The sequence below is a fragment of the Rosa rugosa genome, chromosome 7 (assembly GCF_958449725.1).
Source record: "Rosa rugosa chromosome 7, drRosRugo1.1, whole genome shotgun sequence".
Lineage (NCBI taxonomy): Eukaryota > Viridiplantae > Streptophyta > Magnoliopsida > Rosales > Rosaceae > Rosa > Rosa rugosa.
The window spans coordinates 26,086,068-26,109,593 of record NC_084826.1 but is presented as its reverse complement, the minus strand read 5'-3'; the positions used below and the strand labels follow the sequence as shown (position 1 = coordinate 26,109,593).

The window sequence follows — 23,526 nt, the reverse complement described above, 5'->3', positions numbered from 1 at the left end:
TGCAGCACATAGGGTTTCCACATCTTGAACGTTTCGGTGGAGTGATTTAGTGCATCCACTAAACCACTTGCCGTGGTTGATGACAATATATATTAAGATCAAGATGATGTCTTATTTTTTTTTTGGGTATGATAATAGGTGACAATAACTAAGTAACTTCAGCTGTTCTTTAATAAACCTAATACAGATAATACGAAACATTTAAAATTTTGCACTAAAAAAATTTAACTCAATGCCCTAATACTATTAACGAACCGAAGAGCTGCTGCTATCATTCTTCAGAAAAATTATTATCATTCTCTTGAAAAAAAAATAATTATCATATTTCGAAAATCTACTATCCTAAACTGAAAAACTATTGTCGATGTGAAAATGTTAGTGTCAGTCTTCAAAAAAGTTAATGTCATTCACAAGAACAATTAATTAGTGTAATATTTTGAAAAGTTATTGGCATATTTTGAAAAGCTATTGTCGAAAGTTACCATTTAAGTACCAAAGAGCTATAATTGGAGAACCGAAAAACTATTGTCGATGAACCTAAAAGTTACTATCGATGAACTAAAAAGTTATTGTTGAGTAACAGAAAAGCCATTGTCTCGACTCAGAAACTCATACCTATTTTTACGCAAAACTCAAACCGGCCAGATATTTGCCGTCGACGACCCTTCGAAGGTGGACAGCTACATATGTGTTTCTCTCGCCGACACGAACTCATGCCCATGAATCGGTCATATCTTTGATTTCATCTTTAATCTATACATGGAGAAAACATCTCTCTCTCACTCCTATGCGTCTTTGTATCTCTACCGTTTATATATTAATTTTTTTACGTAGGTGGCTTAATTGATAATATAACTCTTAATAATGCACCTATTACTAATTTTCTTAAGAAAAGAAATAGAAATTGGATTTTCCAATACGACCAAATTCCACCCTCACTGATCCATAAAAACAGTTGACATTCCCATATATGTTCTCATGGTGCACATCCATGATCCATGAACAAGAACTTAAAAAGATAAATGTAAAATAATTATACTATTTAGAATAATGATTGTGTCATCAACCTAGTGTCCCAACAATTAGTGGGATTCTCATTCTTTATTCCACACACTCAACACAAGTATCTCATCTCATATTCCCTCCCATTGGCCTTCCAAAAATTGCTTTTTCTTCCTCTTTTTTGTTTCCCTTTCTAATTTTCAGTGCTCTGTGGACCCTTGCACTAACCCATCACTCAATTCAAATATCTTCACCACTCATGATGCAAATCACATTATTTAACTTCTCTTCCTTCTTCAGCTGTTGTATCTTGTTTCCTGATGGGTTGCAACATCCATGGCTGAAAATAGTGAGCTCTTGTCCTCTTCCAACTTTCTATATATATGTTCCATTTCTTTTTATATTGTAATAATTTCTTTTTCATTTTTCTTCTTGTTATTCTGTTTTCTTTTTGTTCTTTCAATGATCTGGGTTATATGTTGGCACTATATCTCCAATATATGTTGTATTAGATGAAATAGATATCTTCTGTGTCTAGAGTTACTCTGTTGAGTTGCTGTAAAAGGTTTTCTCAGGCAAGACAATTTTCATTCATCCCAGTAGGAGCTAATCCCAGGGTTTAAAGAGTTATAGCTACTGTCAAGTGTCTCCAGTGCAACTCTTTTGTGTACTGATAATTTGACTATATCTTGCAGAAGTATTTGAGTTTCTAATTGATTATTACTTACTGTCATGGGTAGTGAATGGTTAATTTCTGTTTAATCAACTCTGTGATAAGATATTTTCATGTGAACACTTGATAGTACTTGTAACTCTTCTGACTTGAATACACACCAATGGTTTGCTTAGCTATGGCTACTGAACTGATTGGCCTAGTAGGAACCAAATTTAATCACTCGGCTAAATGAAATTGAATAGTTAAACATTGATGGGATTCAATGAAGAAACTAGTAGGAACCAAATTTAATCACTCGGCTAAATGAAATTGAATAGTTAAACATTGATGGGATTCAATGAAGAAACTATTCTGACGAGATTCTATAGTATGTAGCATGATCAGTTGTGGTAAAGTGCTATAAATAGGTTAAATAGGCAAGCGAAGTTGTTGATACCTTGGTAACCCCAATAACTTGTGGAACAGCTAGCCGACTTGGCTAACTACTAATACAGGATTCAACAGAGCAAGACAACCTGCTAAAGAGGACTCTATGTAAAATACATGGTATATAATACAAAGCCTAAGTATACCATTGGGTGTTTTGCAGTGGCAGTGTTTGATTAATATTGAGCCAAGTGCATAAAGCATTCAATTCAATAGTTTGTCTATGTTGACCTCATTGAGAAACATAAGTGTTGGAGATCATTTTGATGTGATAGGTAACACAATATACTGAACCACTATGAGACCATTGCCATGGATTATGCTGTATACTAGTTGCTACTATGTATGTTGACAGCACAAGCAAAGCAAGATGCACAGGAAGATGTATTACATGAATGAACCCTTTTATTATATCTAGTTCTTCCGAAGTGGATGGTGTAACTTTACCCTGAAACATAACCATGCTCTTTTTATTTTCTATCCATTCTGTAGCTGAGTAACCTAAAGAAATGTGTATTTTCTTTCTCTATGCTGGGATCTCTTCTGCTACTAAATGTGTGATTTTCTTTTTCAAATGTAGTCTTGCCAAAAAGAGGCTAGAGGTGCCTGGGTTTTATATATTTATTCCTCGGTATAGAAGAGCCTGACATGTCTGAAGCATCTTCTAGATGGCATCCTTTAAAGCCAATCATAAGTTGGCTGATGGCACTCATTTTGCTCAAAATCAGTTTTGCATCTACAGAGCCTGATGTTGAAGGTACGGGAACATATTAACTATTACATTTGTTAAGCAATAATTATTGCTGGTTCGCAAGATGAGGTTGGTCATGACATTATCACTGTATTAATATATATACATGAAGAAGTGCTAAGCATATATAAAAAAATTAGTGATTATACAGATGGCATCTAAGTTGATAAATGCCATGAAAGCCCACTCATAATATAGAATGCATTTCAAATCTTATGAATGTTGTAGCATATGCTTAACAGTTGCGTTCTTCACTTACGGTACTGTTCAGGTGAAGCATTAATCGATTTGCTTAATGCACTGAATGATTCCAATGGCCGAATAACTGATTGGAATAATCATCTTGTGAGCCCATGTTTTAGCTGGTCTCATGTCACTTGTAGAAATGGAAATGTCATATCCCTGTAAGTGATTAAGTGAATCTAATTGCTATGATCATATACAAATGTTATCTCTATCCCCTTCCATTACTACTGCTTTCTTTTAAATCCGTCATCTCTCCACTGCATTTAGTTTGTGAATATACTAATTTGCAGGAGCCTGGCATCAAATGGATTTTCTGGAACACTTTCTCCTTCCATTATCAAACTCAAATTTTTGTCCAGCCTGTAAGTCATATTCTTAATGCATTAGTGTGCACATTTTGTGTGTTTGGATCAACTTGAAGTAATATTGATCAAATAAAGCAAGAGTAGGATTTTTTGTCTTTTAATTCTGGAAATGAAATAATCTGACTTGAATAGTGGAGCCTTAAATATTTTATATGCTGAATTTAGCTTGTGCTTAGATTCTTAGGAACATGTAATATCTGGGAATTGTTTTTCATATATTATATACATAGCCTTCAGTTTTTGAAAGTTTGAGATATCTGCACTACAATCGGTATCAAATTCTAATAGTAACCAGTCCTTTCCAAATAGGCTGTTGTATAATATAGTGTCTAGTATGATGCTATGAGTAATCACATTGCATTGTTGCACGAGTTCATTTTCTTCAGCTCATGCATCTGAGCCACGTTTCTCAACAGAGAATATATCTGTGCAGCGACTTCCTAGATTTCCTTTTGTTGCTCCTAAATAGAAACACCTATTAACAATTTCTGCTTGCATTGATTCTAAGACAATAACACAGTCATTGAATTTTCAGCACCTAGTTCACAAAGAATCATAATCATTAGGGAGGTTCCTTGATTTTTCAATAGAAACCAATCTTTACTTCAAATTTGGTTTATAGAAAGGTAGACTTAGACCATACTAGATACATGCTACACTAATTTTAATGTGGTGCATTGGTTCCATTTGAGCCAGAATCTACCCTACATCGCTACCGTTGACTTCTGATGTCTGATTCTTTTGTAAGGTTCTTTGGTATGATATTATTGAATTCACTCAGAAGCTCTGCTGAACAATCAAGCTTTTGGAATAACTATCAGAAATACACTGAGAGAGTGAAATCAGTTCAACCTTTAATAAATTTACCTTAAGAATAATTAAGAGAACACCTATGAATGGCTTCCTTCAATAGTAACTGACAGTTGAGACAGCAACCTAGAAATAATCACCAGAAACAGGATTGTTTTTTTGTTCTCCTGGTTTGAACACTAATGGAAAGGCACAGAGATGCACCTTACAACCTCTGGTGAACGCATTCTGGAACCTTTGCACAGGCTAGATGGTACCATAGCCCAAACAGTCAGTCCCTTTTAAGGCAACAAAGATTGCCTAACTATCCTCCAAAACAAACTCTATTTGTTGAAGTCTAACCACCAAATGGCCAAGGAGGAGTTGGCCCTGATTTGGTTCACTCATATTATACCCTTATTGGTCTATCTCTTGATTTATACTTGTAACTTTTTATATATTAAACCAAGTTATAGTCATGTATAAAGTAGAATAATACCTTAACTATAAAACTCCTTGTACTAACACCATCATTGATGAATAATAACATCATTCCTGTAATTTTTATTTTCCAAGAAAATTTTTTGCACCCATAGCCATGAAGTTTGATAAACAATTTTTTTTTGTTTTGGCAGGGACTTCCAGGATAATAGTCTAATGGGTCTGTTACCCGTTTATCTTGCCAACTTGACACATCTCCAGAATCTAAACCTTGCAAATAATAACTTCAGAGGTCCTATACCCAATACATGGGGTCAACTTTCCAATCTAAAGCACTTGTAAGATTGCATTTTCCATTCTTAAAAGAATTAATTTATTCTTCTGTTATGTAAAACATATTTGTATTACTACTTCTTTTAAATAATTGTGGTGTTCAACAGTAATCAATTATGCTATTTTCTTATGTGTCTGAGAGATCCACCCATTTGAGTATCCACAACTGTTTTTAATAGAAATTCTTAAAAACAAAATTTGTTCACTGTCCTTGTTCTACAGAAATGACAAATTGATTATCTCCTGTGGTTCAGGGTTTTGAGGGGTAATGACATCTCTGGTGATATTCCGGATTCACTTTCTAATATCACAGGGTTGACTGAATTGTGAGCAATTCTTATTCATGCTGTTCTTTGTTTTATTGCTTTAATTTAAGCACATGCCCATTCAGTTTGCATGCTATGCAAAATAACTCCATTTTATAAATGTATTTGTGTATCACTTGACAGGGATCTTTCATCTAATGATTTAGCGGGAAAAATTCCAATGCAACTCTTCACGGTTCCGACTTTCAAGTAAATTCCGTAACTTTGATACTCACTTCCTTTCTCTTCCCTTGTAACCATGTATTGGAAACTGTGATGATAATGGTGAATGTTCACTGTATCTACTGGGTTAAATGGAGACCAGTTACATATAACATGCGTTACATTTAGGTTCTTATAGCGGGTTGTGTACGCATGTTGAAGGTAGTGTTGTAGAAGGCTGTCTTTCTGTAATCTTCTTTGGATAAAACTATATGGAAGGTTATACAATAGGGATCTTCCCAAAAGGGGGACCTTTAGTATTCAAACTACTCATGCCAGTTTCTCCGGTATTTTTGATACTGCAGCTTTAGTATAAATGGAAGGAGTAGTTTCACCTTGAATCTCTTAGTGTGTAGTTCTCACCTGTTTCAAGCTATCAGATATTGATATGCTCTAACATTGAAGATTAAAAGTTTCCCTTTATGAAGATGTCATGTGAGGGCCAAATTGCCAAAGTGCTATGAGTAACATCAAAGTGCCAAATTGCCAAAAGTTTCCCTTTATGAAGATATTGATATGCTCTGGTATATAGAAAGCCCAGGTGCTAATTTCTCTTAGGGCCTCAATGATTTTCACCTTAGTCCCTCTTCTTAACTATAAAGAACTGAGGTTAGGTGTGACCTTGTAGGGGAGAGGTGGCTGGATCAGAGGCAACTTACCTATTACCTCAACAATGAAAGTTGATACACTAACAAACCAATAGGCGGGATGCACACACACAAACTGACTGATCCACTTGAAACTTTGTATTTCATCTGGCTAATTCGTTGTTTTGTTTATATGAGTATATTTCTGCTTCCAATAGGCATATAAAGCAGTATAGAAGCAATTTCTATTTCTAGGTGAACATATTCCCAGAGTTTCTTTCACCCTTGAAAGAGTTTATCGTGAAAGATAAGTTTTAAAGATAAAGAAGTATTTATCATAAAATGATGTTTTGGTCTTTCAAAGACAAATGTTAGTTCTTCTATAAGAGTGAGTTGGAGGTATATGATTTAACTTCATGTCTACTACTTATAACAGTTCCTCAATCATGTCGCTCATTTTTGGATGTATAAAGAGCATGTTTTGAGATACTTGTATTCCTGTTATCATAAAATAATAATTCCTATAGTTCCTATTTTGCTTGACTTGAATTTGGACTGTCTCTTATTTTAAACTGTTTTCTTGAGCATATTTCAACATTCTATAATTTGCAACTTTTCAATACGCCTAATGGCTTGTTAATAACAGTGCTGTCCTTTCAGTTTTACAGGAACTCATCTTACTTGTGGTTCTAGCTTGAACCAGCCTTGTGCTTCTGGCTCTTCACTTGGTGGTTTATTCTTTGTTCAAAAATACTGTGTCAGTTTACCGATTATGTTTATGTTAGTAAACAAAACCTGAATATTTTAAATTTTGGCAGTTTCAACCAAGAAATCAAAACTTGGAAGAGTTATAACTTTGGCAAGTTGTGGTGTGACAATACTTCTTTTTATCGGGGCTATTTTTGGATATCGATATTATCACATGCACAGTCTGAAGCATGAGGTGTTTGTTGATGTTTTGGGTAAGTTTTCCATACATTTTACTTTCAGGATCATCTCTTTATGTATTGAGAATTGTCATGAATATGTATAGTTTAAACCATCTCAACCTATTTAATTTCTTATGATCAAACTCCTCCATTTCACAAGGAAATAAATCAATTCTTATGTGCAGGATTATAAATAAAATATGCATGCAATGGTTCACAAGGATGAAATTATTATGTATTTCTATTCATAACATTAAGATGCAGCACAATTTCAAATTTTTGATGCTCTGCAACTAATTACAAATCTTGTGAATCTAACATCTGTTGTCTCTCCTTTTTTCTTTAAACAATTTTAGGTGAAGATGACTGTAAAATTTCCTTTGGTCAATTGAGAAGATTTTCTTGGCGTGAAATTCAAATTGCCACAGATAATTTCGATGAGAGTAACATAATTGGACAGGGAGGCTTTGGAAGAGTTTACAGAGGTGTTCTCTCAGACAATGTAAAAATTGCAGTGAAACGCCTTACCGACTATAACAGTCCTGGTGGAGAGGCTGCATTCCTGAGAGAAGTACAACTCATTAGTGTTGCAGTTCATAGGAATCTTTTACGGTTGATTGGCTTTTGTACAACTTCATCTGAGAGGGTCCTTGTTTATCCGTTCATGAAAAACCTGAGTGTTGCGTATCGCTTGAGAGGTATGTTCCCAAAAGCATGGATCATTTTCACTGGTGTCCAACTCAAGCTTGTTCATCAACAATGGTTTAATGTTGTAGTTTGTACTTGATTTTAACGTATTATTATTTTTTTATTTTTTTATTTTTTAGAATTAGACGTGTTGTCAGAGGTTGAACTAGCTTGCTTTCTTTAAGAAAAAGGAAGAATTGGAATGTGCTTGCACATATTTATAACTGTGCTTTTGGGAATTTTTTTAGTGCTGTCTAGTGAAGGTGCTTCACTTAAAAAATCATTCAGGTTAAGGGTTCTTGTATCTACTTAAAGTGAATTTTCAGTTTCTAGATCTATTTTGTCTTCTATTTTCAGTTTTTAATGAGGAATCACAAAATCTGCAGAAATATTTTAAACCATTTGGATAACCTTTATCAAAAACAAAATAGTTTAATTTTCATGTCGATTAAATTTGCTACTGAATATTATGACATGAACTAGCAGCTTTATTTTTTTTTGTTTATGAAATGTCCATGCAAAGGACATCATGTAATTAATATTAGATTATATCATTGGTATATTATAGTTGTTCATTCGAAGACTAATATCACATTGAATATTTGGAATGGCAGATAATGAATCTCATATTTCTCTGGTTAATATCAATTATTAACATTTTCTCCTTGCATGTGTTAGATCTGAAACCAGGAGAGAAAGGCTTGGACTGGCCAACAAGGAAGCGCATTGCTTTTGGTGCAGCCCATGGCTTGGAGTATCTACATGAGTATTGCAATCCTAAGATTATACACCGTGACTTGAAGGCTGCAAACATTCTTCTAGATGATTATTTTGAGCCTGTTCTTGGAGATTTTGGGCTAGCACAGCTGGTCGATACAAAAGCAACTCATGTTACTACTCAAGTGCGTGGTACCATGGGTCATATTGCCCCTGAATATTTGTCCACTGGAAAATCTTCAGAAAAGACTGATGTTTTTGGATATGGTATCACACTTCTCGAACTTGTCACTGGTCAGCGAGCTATAGATTTTGCTCGGCTTGAAGAAGAGGAGGATGTTCTTCTGCTTGACCATGTAAGATTTCTAAATTCCTTTATGCCTTCCTGGACCATTGAGAACTTATCTACACTTGATGCGTTAAGTGATTAAATGTTAAATGGCTTCCAAGTGTTTCAGCCAGCTTTTGTAAATCCATTTAATTATCTGATAGTTAATTACTCAAGTGCTTTCTTCTTTTGTTTCCTTGATAAATGATATACATAATTGATGAACTACCAAATAATTAATTATAGAAATACATGCTTTTGATATCATTGTTAGAAGACATGCGCTCCCTTGTATGGTGATAAATATCTGTATTACATATATATATATATATATATATATATATATATATATATATATATATATATATATATTTCACGGAGCTTTTCTTGATTTTATAACTAGTATTAGTAATCATGGGGTGAACGAAACTTTCTTCTTTAGGCCAAGGGTGAGAGGAGGGTGAAGTCACAACTCACAAGACCACTGATTGCCATGTTTGAACACAGATGTAGAATAGTGCTCCTGGACTATCCCTTTTCTATTTGGTATTTTCAGCCCCTTCATAAATTTGTCTCCTGTGATTTCAATCCAATTTGGGGTTCCAATGTTTCTCTTGATAGTTTGGACCCTGGAAAAAAATTTCACTCCCATAGAACTTTCTCATGATTTATTTTCTAATCCGCAATGTAATTTTCTGCTATCTATTCGATGTGTTAAAAACTTAAAATGATGAGATTATGATGTTGACAGATCAAGAAGCTGCTGAGAGAAAATAGACTTGATGACATTGTGGATGGAAATATGAAGACCTATGATGAAAAAGAAGTTGGTACTGTCATTCAGGTTGCATTGCTCTGCACCCAGAGCTCACCTGAGGACCGTCCAACAATGGCAGAAGTGGTTAGATTGCTGCAGGGAGTGGATCTAGCAGAGAGATGGGCTGAGTGGGAGCAACTTGAAGATGTAAGGAGTCGTGAATTCTCACTCTTGTCGCACCAGTTTGCTTGGGCTGAGGAGACTACACATGATCAAGTAGCTATACAGCTGTCCAAGGCAAGATAGTTAAGTAGCTGTACAGTGTCCAAGCAAAGATAGCTTTGTTCCTACATGCATCAATTGAAAATTAACCCAAACCTCTACTGCATGTCTCGAATAATTGTAATTATAGTATCATAAGTAGATATGTGTGTATCTATACCTATGAGAAAGATCAAAGACGATAGAGGAAGAAATTTGTAATGTTTATATAGCCGAAGATTAGTTTTACATCTTGTATTACCTTTTGGTTTGCATCTTGTCACATTTTTGTGGGTGGATATGTATGTGGTCTTCGAGATACTGTATGTTTTTCATCCAGTTTTGAGTTGGAAATTTAAGGTGCTTCATCTTCTTCTTGCGTGTCAGTCATTTTGTATTGAATGTGTAATTGTGACCTTTGAAGCCTATACTGAAACTATGTGCTTCAGTTTATATCTAGTTTTGGTCACAGAAATGGCTCTTTTATAGATTGTTCTATTCCTGCCGCTATCTAAACTCTGCCACCTCAAAAGATGACTCGGCCATTTCCTTTCCGTCGAACCTTCTTTCTCCTGAACCTGAAGGATGGAAGTCGGGAAAATGGCGACTGAGAATGTCCAGTATCCAATGCTGAGATGTGGCAAAAATATCGAATGCTGATCGAGGTGTGGCATTTTGCGACAGCAGCAAGTCAGCAACACCAATTTGCTTGCTTTCATTTGAGCTGGGTACTGTCATGGACATTGAATCCATCAGCAAATCTGTTGCATTGTCGTACTGTTGCAATGTACGACAAGAAAAATTTAAATTAGCATGGAAGCGCAAAAACAGAGCTCGTACGGATTTAAATCAGTTTTTTTTTTTTTTTTTGGTTACAACAGAGAATACAAAGGGGAAAGAAACCCAGAAAAACAGAAAAAAAAAACTGAAAGCAAAGAACATAAATTAAAAAAGCTCCGAGAAGACTCAAGGAGGAGGTCCACTTGCATCGAAAAGTAAGATGCGCATAAGGGAGGGAGGGGGATTGGTTACCCAGTCCGCCGGGCACACCCTGCGCGATGCCATCCCTGCGACAAAATCTGCAGCAGCGTTGGCATGTCTACTGGTCCAAAGCCAGTTAACTCGATCGAAACGACTAGCCGATGCTCGAATATCCGCAACAACATGCATGGCAGTCCAATCAATCGACGAAAGGGGGTTTAAAAAAGTTGAAATCGAGACCAAGGAGTCAGATTCCAACTGAAAAGAAGAAAGGGATAAAGAGGATGCAAGAGAAAGACCGAGTCTGATCGCCATGGCTTCAGCTGCAATAGCTGAGGAGGCATGAGTTGACTTGGAAGATCCTCCGAGAATGTTTCCATTGGAATCCCGTAGCAAGGTTCCCAGCCCACAAGCCAAAGAGATGGGATCCCAAGCGGCATCGGTATTTATTTTCAGTGTGCCTGGGGCGGGAGCTTTCCAATTTGCAGGTTGTGCCAGATCAAGAGTTGGCCTCATGAAGTTGGGGGAGAGAACCCTTTGAGGGATCATGAGAAATTCCGTTGAAGCAGAAAAGGCTCTTGAGGCAACAGAGATAGAGGACGGAGCTCCACAATTGAAGATACAATGGCATCTGTGTTTCCAAATGAACCAAAGTAAGAACAGAGCATGGGTTTGGAAAACCGTATCAGCAGGGGAAGAAATCCCATTCAGATTAAACACAGTAAAGATCCACCGATCAAGGGATGTGATGGATTGGGGATCTATCCTATACGAAAGAGGGTGACAAAACCATGTCTTCATTGCCCAAGGGCATAGGAACAGAACATGTTCAATAGATTCAGGGTGCGACTCACAGAGTGTGCAGATTGGAGACAAAGCCAGGTGTCTGTGATGTCTATTGTTGTTAGTTGCCAAAGCATTTGAGAGAGCTCGCCACATGAAATGTTTGATGCGTGGAGTTATCTTTACCTTCCAGAGCCACTTCCAAATATTTTTGTGAATGGTATGCGATTGGTGCGGGTGAGCTGCGAGATGGGGGACTGAGGCATTCAACCTGGTATCATATCCCGATCTCACAGAGTACATGCCTGAAGTGGTTGCCGACCAAATTAGTGAATCCAATCCATCAGGGCCACCAAAAGGGGTAGCTCTTATAGCATTGATAGCCTCGGAGGGGAGGTGAGGTGTGATTGAGTCCAAATTCCATTCATGAGTATTGAAGTCAATGAAGTCAGTGACTGGAACATCCGGAGCATTATGGGGCATAAAGGCTTGGAGGTTGAGGGAAGGGAATCTGGGGATCCAGTTATCTCGCCAAAAGTTAATGGAGGAGCCAGAGCCAACCTGCCAAATGCACCCAGAAGTGAGAATAGACCGGCCTTCCAACAGACTAGACCATGCCCATGAGGGGGAAGATCCTCTAGTTGCTTCAAAGAAAGAGCAGTAGGGAAAATAACGGTGCTTCAGGACACGGACCCAAAGCGCATTGAGATTAGACAGGATTCTCCAACCCTGTTTTGCTAGAAGGGCCAGATTGAAAGTCTCAATGCTTCTAAAACCTAAACCACCATCAGATTTTGGGAGACCAAGGGAGGACCAATTCTTCCAGTGGATGCCCGAAGAAGTATCATTACCCCACCAAAAGTTTGCAAAAGCGGAATTGATTTGGTTGCAAAGAGTAGTAGGGAATTTGAAAACTGACATTGGGTAGGCAGGGATTGCCATGGCCACTGATTTGATCATGATTTCTTTTCCAGCTTGGGAGAGAGTTGAAGCATTCCATCCAGAGATCTTCTTTTCAATGTTTTCCTTGACATAGGCAAGAGCTGACACCTTTGAGCGGCCCCAAATTGTAGGCAGCCCAAGGTATAAACCCGGATTAAGAACGGGTTTCATACCCAAAACCATACTGATGAGATTAACAATTTCAGGGGGAGTGTTGGGGCTGAAAAATAAAGAGGACTTCTGTGTATTGATGGATTGACCTGAGGCTGAACAGTAGTGATGTAAAGTATCTGATAGAACCTCACAATTATACAAAGTGGCCTTGAGGAAAAAGATCGAATCATCCGCAAAGAAAAGGTGAGTAACCAACGGTCCATCGGAATTCAATTTGACCGCATCCAGGAGATTAGCCTCACAAATCTTCCTTATCATAGTGGACAACACATCATTAATAAATAAGAACAGGAACGGGGACAGAGGGTCTCCCTGTCTTAGTCCACGAGATGGTTTGAATTTTCGACCCGGAGCACCATTAACAAGGATAGCCAATGAAACAGATGTAACACAGGACATAACTAACCTGACCCAGTTTCGATGGAAGCCCATTTTGAGGAGAACCGCTTCCAGAAAATGCCAGTCCACACGGTCATAAGCCTTGTTCATGTCAAGTAAACTTGGGAAAATTTAGCAAATGCAAACTTGGGATTTAAATCAGTTTGAAATTAGCAAATGCAAATAAACTTGGGAAAATTTCACAAACAGTACACCAAATAAATGCCACTAATAATTTTTATACATAAACTTCTAAACCGATCATTTTGGTATACGAAATATGAAACCCGACCAACTATCCATACACGACGTTAATGACGCCGTTAACTTTATGTAATTTTTCATTTATCAAGGGGTAATTTAGTATTCTCTCACTCTAACTCTTCATTTTGGTCAAAAAAAAAAAAGAAAAAAAAAGAAAAAGGATCTTCTCTCTCTGACTCTCTCTCTCTCTCTCTCTCCACACTCCCAAACCCAGAAAACTCTCCGGCGACCACCGCATCTCCTCCACCTTCCAAATCCACACCCATCAAACTCAATCCCACTTCTAATTCCACCACAACCCATTCCACTTCATTCGAACAAGACTCATCAATCTCTCTCCTTTCCCCAATCTCATCTCTTCTAATCCACTTCAAATTTGGGGGTTTAATTAGGGTTTCCACCTTTCAAATCCTGCTTCCAATTCATGGCTCCTAGAAAGAAACCCAATTCTTCTTCTTCCACCGCTTCGTCTCGAAAATCGAACTCGAAAGCTCAGCCTCAGCCTTCCAAGTTCAGTACACCCAGAACTCTCAAAACCCCTAAACCACCGCCTCTTCCGCTCCTCACAACCCTAAGCCCCCAATCCCCGACTCTTCCACCACTCTTCTTCAACTCCTCCACATATTTCCTCCCCACTCCATTCAAATGGTCTTTTTCCGCCACCAAACACCAACACCTTCTCACACCTGAACCGGCCTCCTATCTTGCAACCCTCCATTCTCCTTGTTTATGTAAAGCCACATCTCATTGTCGGTCCCTCCCGTGCTGTCGCCGCTGACGAAGACGCGGTTCAAGTCGGCATACTCGTTTAGCCATTGATCCGGCCTGGTTCCGTTCGCATGCTTGGCGACCCATTGGAGAGAGGCCCAGGAGTCCTCGTAGCAAGTGGGTATGGGCCGGGTCGGGAAGAGGCCGCACTCGACGGAGACCGCGATGACGTTGACGGTAGAGCAGATGGTGGAGATGTAGTCGTGGTAGGTGGAGGAGAAGGCGGACAGCGTAAGATATGGGTGAGTGAGAGAGCGAGAGAGAGAGAGAGAGAGAGAGAGAGAGAGAGATGGGTGGCCAGAGCAAGAGAGAGGGAGAGACCAATTTACCCCTCAAATTATGCCAGGTGGCAGAGGTTCTCACGACGTCATTAACGTCGTGTATGGATAGTGGGTCGGGTTTCAGATTTCGTGTACCAAAATGATCGGTTTAGAAGTTTATGTATAAAAATTATTAGTGGTCTTTATTTGGTGTACTGTTTGTGAAATTTTCCCAATAAACTTTGGTTCCGAGCACTTCTTTTGCTTTTTCCCCCGCATATAAGTGTGGAGCTCTTGCAATGCTAGGTTAAACAACTATATGGAATTGCTAGACCTTGCAATAAGTATCATCAATCTCTCAAGCATGGTAGAAATGTAGCATTGGAGGTGTCAACATCTTCTATCCTTACAGTTTGACATCCTCGATCATCAAGTAACATTTATAACAAGAGCAATTAAACAGTAAGGTAACACAGTGTTACATTACCAAAAATTACAGCCTAACTACCTAACTATTCTCTAGTGCAAAACCCAAAGATCCTATTCCCTAAGATCCTATTCCCTTGCGATGGAGAAAGTCTTCAATACGGAAACTGTGCCACGTGGATGGTGCGGCTGCCAATTAAAACCCACCAATTTTTGTGTTTTCAAAATTGCCCTACTTATCCTCTACAAAATACCAAAACCGCCCCCACTGACTGCTAATGTTCTTATTTGGTCTGTGCTACTATTCAAGTGACATGACAAATGTACTGAAGACTTTCTTCTTGTGATGCACTTTGACAATTCATGTGGATAAGTGAAACCTACCGAGAAATGTTTTTTTATTTTTATATTGATGAAAATGTCTCATATACAATAGAGAAAAATATATGACAACCAAATATGGAGTCAGAAAGAGGAAGAGATGTAGGGAATGAAGAGGTCCATATTCAGATTGAGATCCATATCTAGATCGAAATTAGCTAAGGTTGACGAATTTGGAATTTTCACTTAGATATGAAGTTTGGTTTATAAATTTAATTATATGAGGTATGTTTTTTGAAATTTCATTTCATTTCTATCGACTTGATAATGGATTGTGTTGCATGTTATCCGAATTTGCCTTATTTTGTTCATGGTATTATCATCAAGTGCTAGCCAATATGTTTCATAGGATCTGCTTAGTCATTGCAAAAGATTTTGTTTTGGTGTTTGGGATTTATGTGAATTTGTTTTGGTGGTGGTAATTTTTTTTTGATCTGATCAAAGATTTAGTACTAATTTGTAAATTTCCACCAGTAATTTACCAACAAGGTTGTGATTTTAGCTTACAGTAATTCAGTAATTTACCAAGATTGCCCCAGCCGAATATTCATGCGCAAAGTAAGGGGACTTAAAGACCATGCGGTCTATTTAGGTTCATGCCCACATCAAATTAATATTAAAATTTACATTTATAAGCTTGCCACTGCCACATGTTTTTTTTTTTTTTGAATAAAGGGCTGATGCGGCTGCCCTCAAGCCTTGATTAATAAAACTGTTGAATACAAGGGGGGACATTGAGCCTAAACCCTGATTACAATAAGCATCTAGAGTATTTTCCAAAATAATATCAGAAATCTCTACAGGAGACTTGTATTCTAACAAGCACCAACTAGCAAAGAGTGCACAATTAGCTACTCCATTTGCTTTAACATAGCAGTGACATAGCAGAAAGTACATGTTTGGATAACCGTAAGGAAATATGCCCTTTCAGTTTTGGGCAAAGGACTGTTATGCTAGTTTTGTAGTTTTTGGTAATTTGCTATTATAACTGTGGATTATGTTCATTTGTTAATAGACTGCAGTTGCTTAATTATCTTGATAATTTGGTTGAATCAACTGTAATATTCTATTGGGATTCAATTCTTCATGATCCCCTAGTCCCTATGATTGAGGTTGCAGCATCAGTTCATATGGGCTGTTAGATTGGAAATCAATAGTATCAATTATCGAACATAACAATCTTTTTTTCTATTTTTTATTTTATTTTTTTTAGGTAGGGCTAAAACGGCTGCCCTTAAGCCTTAACCATTCATGAAACCATAGAATTCAAGGAGGGACATAGTGCCTAAACGCCATTTGATAATAAGTTAGGAGAGAATATCTTGAAATAATATCAAGAGTCTCCACTAATCCTGTGTATTCTAATACGCACCACTGAGCAAAGAGTGCACGATTGGCTACTCCATTTGCTTTACAATTTTGGCGACATATCAGAAAGATGATGCTCACGTGGAGCCATAATACACTAATAAAATCAGCTTTCCCACTATGCTGCCACTGAAAACTAACGTCAGTGACACTTAGTTTCATCTTGCTACTAGGAGGTTGCGACCATTTGACGATGCAAGAAACTTGCTCCCATCCTAGGCCAAACACGACACTCAAGGTGCGCAGACCAGGATAAACCTCACCTCATTCTAGTGTTCTATCCAAAAAAGATAGCAACTACTTAATGGCCCACAGACACCTAAAATTAAAATACAAAAATAAAAGCAATTAAGCTTAAAACAAAAAGAGCCTAGGGTAAAGGCCCAGGCCCAATCACCAAGCCCAGGAAGAAAGCTGCAAGGAGCCTAACACCACTCTCTGTTACGATCCCCGAGATCGTAACCGGAAAATGACATCGTAAAAGAAGGAAGCTAAAGGAAACTAAAGAAAATAAGTAAATGAAAACTTCAATATTCTTCAATGATAGTCTTGCAGTACGTACATCTCAGTAGCTATATAAGATGGTCATAAAGTGTAATAAGCCCACAACACAATAATGACCCATAAAACATGTAAGAGTCTAGCCCATAAGACAAACGGATCCTAGCTAACACTCTCCCGCCTGAATCATTGCCGCTACCACACCACCTCTATCACACCTGCTGTCACACCCTTGAAGGTGCAAGGGGTGAAAGCATTGAGGTTAAGGCATGTCTTGCACCTACCTCGATTGTCGAAGGGCAGCAAGGGTTGTCCAAGGAAGACAAGGCAATGAAGTCCAGTGTTCGAGTGTGCAAGCCTCGCTAGCCAAGCATGCAGGCAGTGGGCAAAGCCAACATTGGCCTGTCAGCAGGCAAGGAGGGAGACTCGAGGGTTAACCTCGCTAAGCACTAATGGCAAGCCCATGCATTGAGAGTAGGCAATGCATGGCCTGTGTGAGGGACTGCCAAGGGCAGCGCACAGCGAGGGGCGAGGATGGCATGCTAACAAGCACACAAGCAAGCTGCAAGTGCGCGACCAAGCAAGCTGATGCAAGGGCGATGCAAGCGGCGGTTAGCATAGGTTATTAGCTCCTATCCAAAGGAAGTTTGAGGAGGTTGCCTTGAGTAACTCCCCTTTGGATAAACCTAGGTGGTTGGGGTTGTCAACCACAAGATCGACTAGTTAAGCGATCTTATCCCTAGGCGGTTGGGGGTTGTCAACCGTAAGAGAAAAACGTGGGGTGCTCGACACACGTACCTAGGGAAGTTGGGGTTGTACGTCAACTTCCGAGGGTTGGCTGCCCTCTATAAATAGCCAAGTGTGTTGAGACTCTAAACACATCCAATAGGGAGTGTATTGTGGAGATCCAACACGAGTTCCTTTTGTTAAGTGTGAGTTAATAAAGGGTTGGGGTTTCCCCGTATTTCGTGTGTCTTGTTCATTGAAACATTCATACAAACATTGGTGTCCACTTTGAGTGTTGGGTGGCAGCGAAACACTTGAGTGTTAAGCACATTTTACTTTGAGGTGTGCTAGGCTGGTCTTGTTGTCATATAGGGGGCAGCAAGGCGCCATCACGGATTTGAGGGAAGCGAAAAAAATTCCGGCCCTACTCGAGAACGTGTCCGTGACACCTGCTACTGTCCGCTGTCACCTGAACGCCATCCAACATGTGGTGCTTAGATCCAACAAGGTAAGAAGAATCTCTAATCTGTCACCTCCAAATCCCGTCTGCCAAGACCCCTCACTCCGATCAGCACACAAATCAGAGAAAGACCCCCATCTTATTCAATCCGGCGGCTAGAAAAGGAATCCGCGAATCCAACCAAGGACGCGTAGCCCCATCCACCATCCTCTGACTCTCCACCGTGACTCCCCGCAAAACCCTATGACCTCATATGAAAGAAAACTGGTGCCGACAACCTCTCGGACTCCTCCACTTTGACTTGATTTATTTCGGGAAATCCCGTCGTTGTCCATCAAGGACCCATTGCAACTAAGGTGAAGATGTCCCGTCCGGCTGCACCCACTGTGCGCCGACAAGGCCAGAGGCCCGCGCTAACTCGAAGGGCCGCCGGACAAGGAACAAATGACGACTGAAGAGAAGATTTGGCTTTCAGAACGGGTTTCTCTCTCTAGGGTTTCAGAAAGGATTTAACATAACAATCTTTTAGAACAAGCCAATATGAAATTAGAAGTAGAGTTATGTTCTGCATCATATATAATCTAAAACATCTATACATTTGAGGAAGAGCCAAGATATATCTCCAGTTTCATATGAGCATTGGCTGTATGGTAAATTAGGGGTCCTGTAAATTAGACGCGAATTTAGGATTTAAGGCTCTTGGAGTTTGGGCATGCAGTATGGTTTATATGTCAACCAATCGATCGTTCATGAAATATGCCATTGAGCATTTCCATGTGATAGGAAATAATCATTCGCATCATCGATAAGCCAAATGCAAACCCAAATAGCAATATACATACAAATGAGGACATGTAATTGTTTTGGTGACAATACACGTACAACTGTAACCGATAAAATTCACAATGATATTTTGGTAGGAGGGTAGCTTAGACAGCCTGAGTGGCGCCACTGGATGCAAACTTACCATTTTCCGAGTAATGTTTATCATGCTTAGTTTCATCATACAGCTCCCCATCACCCCACAAAGCGTAGGCCTCTTCCCCATGCACTGCGTCATCTCCAATCAACAACTGCTCCTCCGGCATGCGTAGAGGAACCACAAACCGAATTGCCACACAAATGATTGAGGTCACCACGATGTTCCATCCGATGATGAACAGGGCGGCTACGATTTGTTTGAACACTTGGATGCCCCCGTAGGCTACCCCGCGAGAGTTCGTGGCTGGCAAGAAGAGCGCACAAAGTTGGGGCTCGGCAAAGATGCCGGTCAATATGCCGCCTAGGAATCCGGCCACTGCGTGGGTATGGACGACGCCGAGGGTGTCGTCAACTGCGGTTAAGAGTCTCCACCTTTTGTCTACGATCATCATGGTGAACCATGGCACGCTACCAGCCAATACTCCCATCACGATTGCTGCCCATCCTTGTACAAGACCTAATTCATTCACGAAATTACACAATACACGTACCATCAGTCTATGCAATTACATAGTTAGATATTATAAAATGGATTGTGCGACAGGCCACTAGCTTCTTGCATTACTAGCTTTATCGTTTAAGTTTATAGTGTTTTTCACTTTACACTTTCTTTTAATTAAAATAGAATATTAGTCGATATACATTACACTTTAATATTGAAAAATGTTGATGAGTTTCATAGTCAAAGTACATCGATTCTCATATCACATGGACGAACATGTACGTTAACTCTAATAACGTACAGAAATTTTTTCTAATGGACACCCACATCCTATCAATTATATATTAAGAGCAAAAATAAGAGAAGTGTAGACAAATTAATTAATGGAAAGGGACCCAAAAATATTTTTCCTTTTCTTCTTTTCTACATAATAACAACATTTGACCCATCTAATACAGCAAAGGGACGCGTTTTTCTGACAATTAAATTATAAAATTTGTTAGTCTCAATGATTGACATTGCTCAACAGCCTCAACTTAAGGTTTGTGTTCACAACTTCACGTATCTTTCAGTGACTCAATGTCAGGGTCTAAGATTCTCAAGGAGATGAAAAAATGCAACTTGAGAAGGAGTACTTCCACATGACGTGATATATAAACCAAACAACCCAGCCGGTAAATAATAATGTAGAAATATTTAGTATATTTGATGAACTGTTATTTGATACGAACCGATTGTTTATGTTGCTCATAAACTTCGAGTTAACTCCTGAATTCACATTATAACGAGTCTCTACGCTAAAGCCAACCCTAAATTCATAATGGAGGATAAAAGTAAAAGAGCTAAGTACCTGCAGCGGGAGTAATGACGACGAGGCCGGTAATCATTCCCTGGACTGCTCCGATGACGGAGGGCTTGTTGAAGAAGAGGACATCCAGCGCCGTCCACACCACGAGACTCGTGGCGGCGCAGATGTTAGTGTTGAGGACAGCCATGGAGGCGGTTATGTTGGCCGCATACGGATCTCCGCCGTTGAAACCGGCCCATCCCATCCACAGCAACCCTGCTCCCGCCAAAGTCAGCAGCACGTTGTTTGGTGGGAATCTCTCCCTGTCCTTCTTCACCCTAGGTCCTACCTGAAACTCGATCAACGTCAGCATATCATTAAATTATATTCAGATTTCGTTTTATTTATTTGTTTAATTTTGAGTTCAAATTCATACTAAAATATATGAGTCATTTTCAGCTGATAATAAAAATTGGACTTGTAGCCATGAGACTGACTGAACGAACTAAAGACATCGAGGCTTTGTCCAACACAATATCATATTTAAAGTTTGTCAAATTTTATAGATTGATAAGTAAATATTAAGTATTATTTGTTGTAGCTGTCGTTTAAACCAACTGGGGTATATATCTTGGTTCCGTACCAGTTAGCATATGTACCAACCAATTAAAATCCAAGAGAAGAATACTCCAGATTAACTGGAAATTAAACAATTGGAAGAAGAATTCTCCTAAACCTAATATATGCATGAATATTCTCTTAGCTAAACAGTTTGGCATGTATGTGTTAAATTACCAATCATTATTATTGAGATTAATGAAAAGCTTTATACCAAGAGATTGAATCTAGAAAAACAAGAGATTAACTTTCCTAGGTTGACGATGGGGAAATGTAATTATTTTGGGTTTCGATCGTTCAGTGCATGAATGGACACGTTTCTTCTTAGAAAAATGTATAAGTCAAATTCTATATTATTGAGATAAAACGATCTCGAAAAGATAATATGGCTAAAATTCAAATATTTTGAAAGAGAGTATATGACCTAACTGGCATTATGTGTTTTAGTCTTTACAATGAAAGACACTAGAGGTAAAGACATGTCTTGTCTTACATAACAAGAAATTATAAAAGTCACCGGCCCAATGCCAAAATCAAATGCAATGGACCCATAGGTATTGTTGTAAACAGAATCTTATAAAACGATCTCGAAAAGATAATATGGCTAAAATTCAAATATTTTGAAAGAGAGTGTATGACCTAACTGGCATTATGTGTTTTAGTCTTTACAATGAAAGACGCTAGAGGTAAAAGACATGTCTGTCTTTACATAACAAGAAATTATAAAGTCACCCAATGTCAAAATCAAATTAATGCAATGGACCCATAGGTCTTGTTGTAAACAGAATCTTATAAAATCGTTTTGATGCCAAATTACTCCATTTAATATCTTCAGAGAGGAGGAAAAAAAAAAACAACAACTAGCATGAATGTTAACGTACCCAGTAAGCAGTGATGAAACCAGCGGTCCCTGAAGAAAGATGAATGACGTACCCGCCGGCGTAGTCCATAACTCCCCAATGAAATAAAAACCCTCCGCCCCACATGCTAAACGCACCGACAGTGTACGAGAAGGTCAGCCACAGAGGCACGAACATCATCCACGCCTTGAAGTTCATTCTCCCCAGCACCGACCCTGCCAACAGTATCGGTGTTATGGCCGCAAACATGCAGTGAAAGTACACCATGCTAGCCATAGGGTACCACGGCGTGGCCATGGCAGTCTCGAGATCGCCGTTGGCGTGGTAGTGTGCGGAGGCGGGGATGGCAGCCTGCTTGAGCAGAAACTTCTGCCCTAAGGCAGGCCCGGCCTTGCCCCAAAACGGCAGCAGCTTCTCCCCGAACGACATCTTGTAGGCCCACGTCACCCAGCAGATCACGACGGCGGCGAAGGCGTAGAGGGCCATGAAAGCGGAGTTTACCGCCCACTTCTTCTTCACTATGCTCCCGTAGAGGATGACGAGCCCCGGCACGCTCTGGAGACCCACCAGCGTGGCGGAGGTCATCTGCCATGCGTTGTCACCTTTGTTCAGCCAGACCGGGTTCGCTCCGCCAGTTGCGTCGTACGCCGCCATCTGATATATTCTCTAGTTTCAAATCCTGATTCTGCTACTGAACGCGAAAACTAACGGTAGAAGTAAAGGGAAGATAAGAGGTATATATGTGAAAATGGTAGGTGGAGGACTGGAGATGAGGGTCAATGGAGAAGATTGATTAGTATTTGGACTTTTGGAGCTAGGATGTGTGATCATAGGGATTAAAACGCTGGCAATTAAGACATGGAGAGCGGCTTTTGTCGACGTATTAACGGGTGTGATTGACTAAATGGAATATGACGAGGAAAAATGGAGTTTGAGTTAGCGGAGATGCAAAATGGCTATATATATTAATTAATTAATATTCCGTATTCCTGATTCCAGGCCGTGAATCTTTCCTCAGGTTTAGTTGTACTTTTGTAGAAGAAGAGGGAGAAGATTAGAAGAATGTGATCGTGGTTGAGGGATTCATAAGCTGACAGCTGAGAATATTCATTATTAATTTTCTATTACTGGTCTGAAAGAGAGATGTCGGCGGAGGTCTGACCTCCACGCGCAGAAGGAACCAAACTTGCCTGCCACGTTCTTGTGTCATGCAGAACGTATAAATCAAGCATCATGTTAGACCACTGTACAATGTTCAAGAACTTTTCATTATCAACTATCTGACGACATCTAAAACAGTTTCCTGTAATTGAGTTTTTCTTTTCTTGGTGGTCATTGTTAGAGTTGGTCCATTCAGTAATTCCTTTGCTACTGTATGTGGTAATCACTTGTTGATTATGCTGGTTTAGTTGTTAGCTATGCCACGTGTAATCATCTGCAGCTCCTTAGCTAACTATAAGTACCTGTACGAACTCATCTCTATCGATGATGAAGCCCCATTTTCTTCTTTGAATTTTCTGCATGCTTTCTTTCATTTTCTCTCTATTTCCTTCAGTTCTTTCATGGCATCAAGAGCCAGGTTTTGATTGGGACCAGAATTCATC

General features: G+C 39.1%; 2 protein-coding genes across 4 annotated transcripts; one reads left to right on the top strand and one right to left on the bottom strand.

The window, feature by feature from the left end:
- Positions 1 to 1,207: 1,207 nt before the first annotated feature.
- Positions 1,208 to 10,083, top strand: LOC133721289 (probable LRR receptor-like serine/threonine-protein kinase At5g63710). Of its 3 annotated transcripts, none has more exons than XM_062147861.1 (12): positions 1,208 to 1,351; positions 2,685 to 2,861; positions 3,127 to 3,259; positions 3,392 to 3,463; positions 4,891 to 5,034; positions 5,284 to 5,355; positions 5,479 to 5,544; positions 6,804 to 6,871; positions 6,962 to 7,105; positions 7,429 to 7,770; positions 8,438 to 8,832; positions 9,556 to 10,083. In XM_062147861.1, exons 2-12 carry the CDS (start codon positions 2,753 to 2,755, stop codon positions 9,865 to 9,867), a joined length of 1,857 nt encoding a protein of 618 aa, XP_062003845.1. In that variant the 5' UTR covers positions 1,208 to 1,351; positions 2,685 to 2,752; the 3' UTR covers positions 9,868 to 10,083. The 3 variants fall into 3 exon arrangements, with proteins under 3 accessions (XP_062003845.1, XP_062003844.1, XP_062003846.1); XM_062147860.1 differs by having other exon boundaries at positions 6,804 to 6,874; XM_062147862.1 differs by lacking the exon at positions 9,556 to 10,083 and adding an exon at positions 9,247 to 9,486 and having other exon boundaries at positions 6,804 to 6,874.
- Positions 10,084 to 19,040: 8,957 nt separating this feature from the next.
- Positions 19,041 to 22,995, bottom strand: LOC133723764 (ammonium transporter 3 member 1-like). Its single transcript, XM_062150631.1, has 3 exons — positions 21,944 to 22,995; positions 20,508 to 20,793; positions 19,041 to 19,672 (listed from the first exon to the last, which is right to left on the bottom strand). The coding sequence occupies exons 1-3, from the start codon at positions 22,574 to 22,576 to the stop codon at positions 19,164 to 19,166; spliced, it is 1,428 nt and encodes a 475-aa protein (XP_062006615.1). The 5' UTR covers positions 22,577 to 22,995; the 3' UTR covers positions 19,041 to 19,163.
- Positions 22,996 to 23,526: the final 531 nt, after the last annotated feature.

Bases quoted from the DNA above. Each gene is read 5' to 3' on its own strand.
- LOC133721289 (XM_062147860.1), top strand. From the start codon at position 2,753: ATGTCTGAAGCATCTTCTAGATGGCATCCTTTAAAGCCAATCATAAGT. The intron at 3,260-3,391 runs GTAAGTGATTAA...ACTAATTTGCAG, and splicing joins AATGGAAATGTCATATCCCT to GAGCCTGGCATCAAATGGAT. The intron at 7,771-8,437 runs GTATGTTCCCAA...TGCATGTGTTAG, and splicing joins TGTTGCGTATCGCTTGAGAG to ATCTGAAACCAGGAGAGAAA.
- LOC133723764 (XM_062150631.1), bottom strand. From the start codon at position 22,576: ATGGCGGCGTACGACGCAACTGGCGGAGCGAACCCGGTCTGGCTGAAC. The intron at 20,794-21,943 runs GTACGTTAACAT...ATCGAGTTTCAG, and splicing joins GTTTCATCACTGCTTACTGG to GTAGGACCTAGGGTGAAGAA. The intron at 19,673-20,507 runs GTACTTAGCTCT...TGAATGAATTAG, and splicing joins CGTCATTACTCCCGCTGCAG to GTCTTGTACAAGGATGGGCA.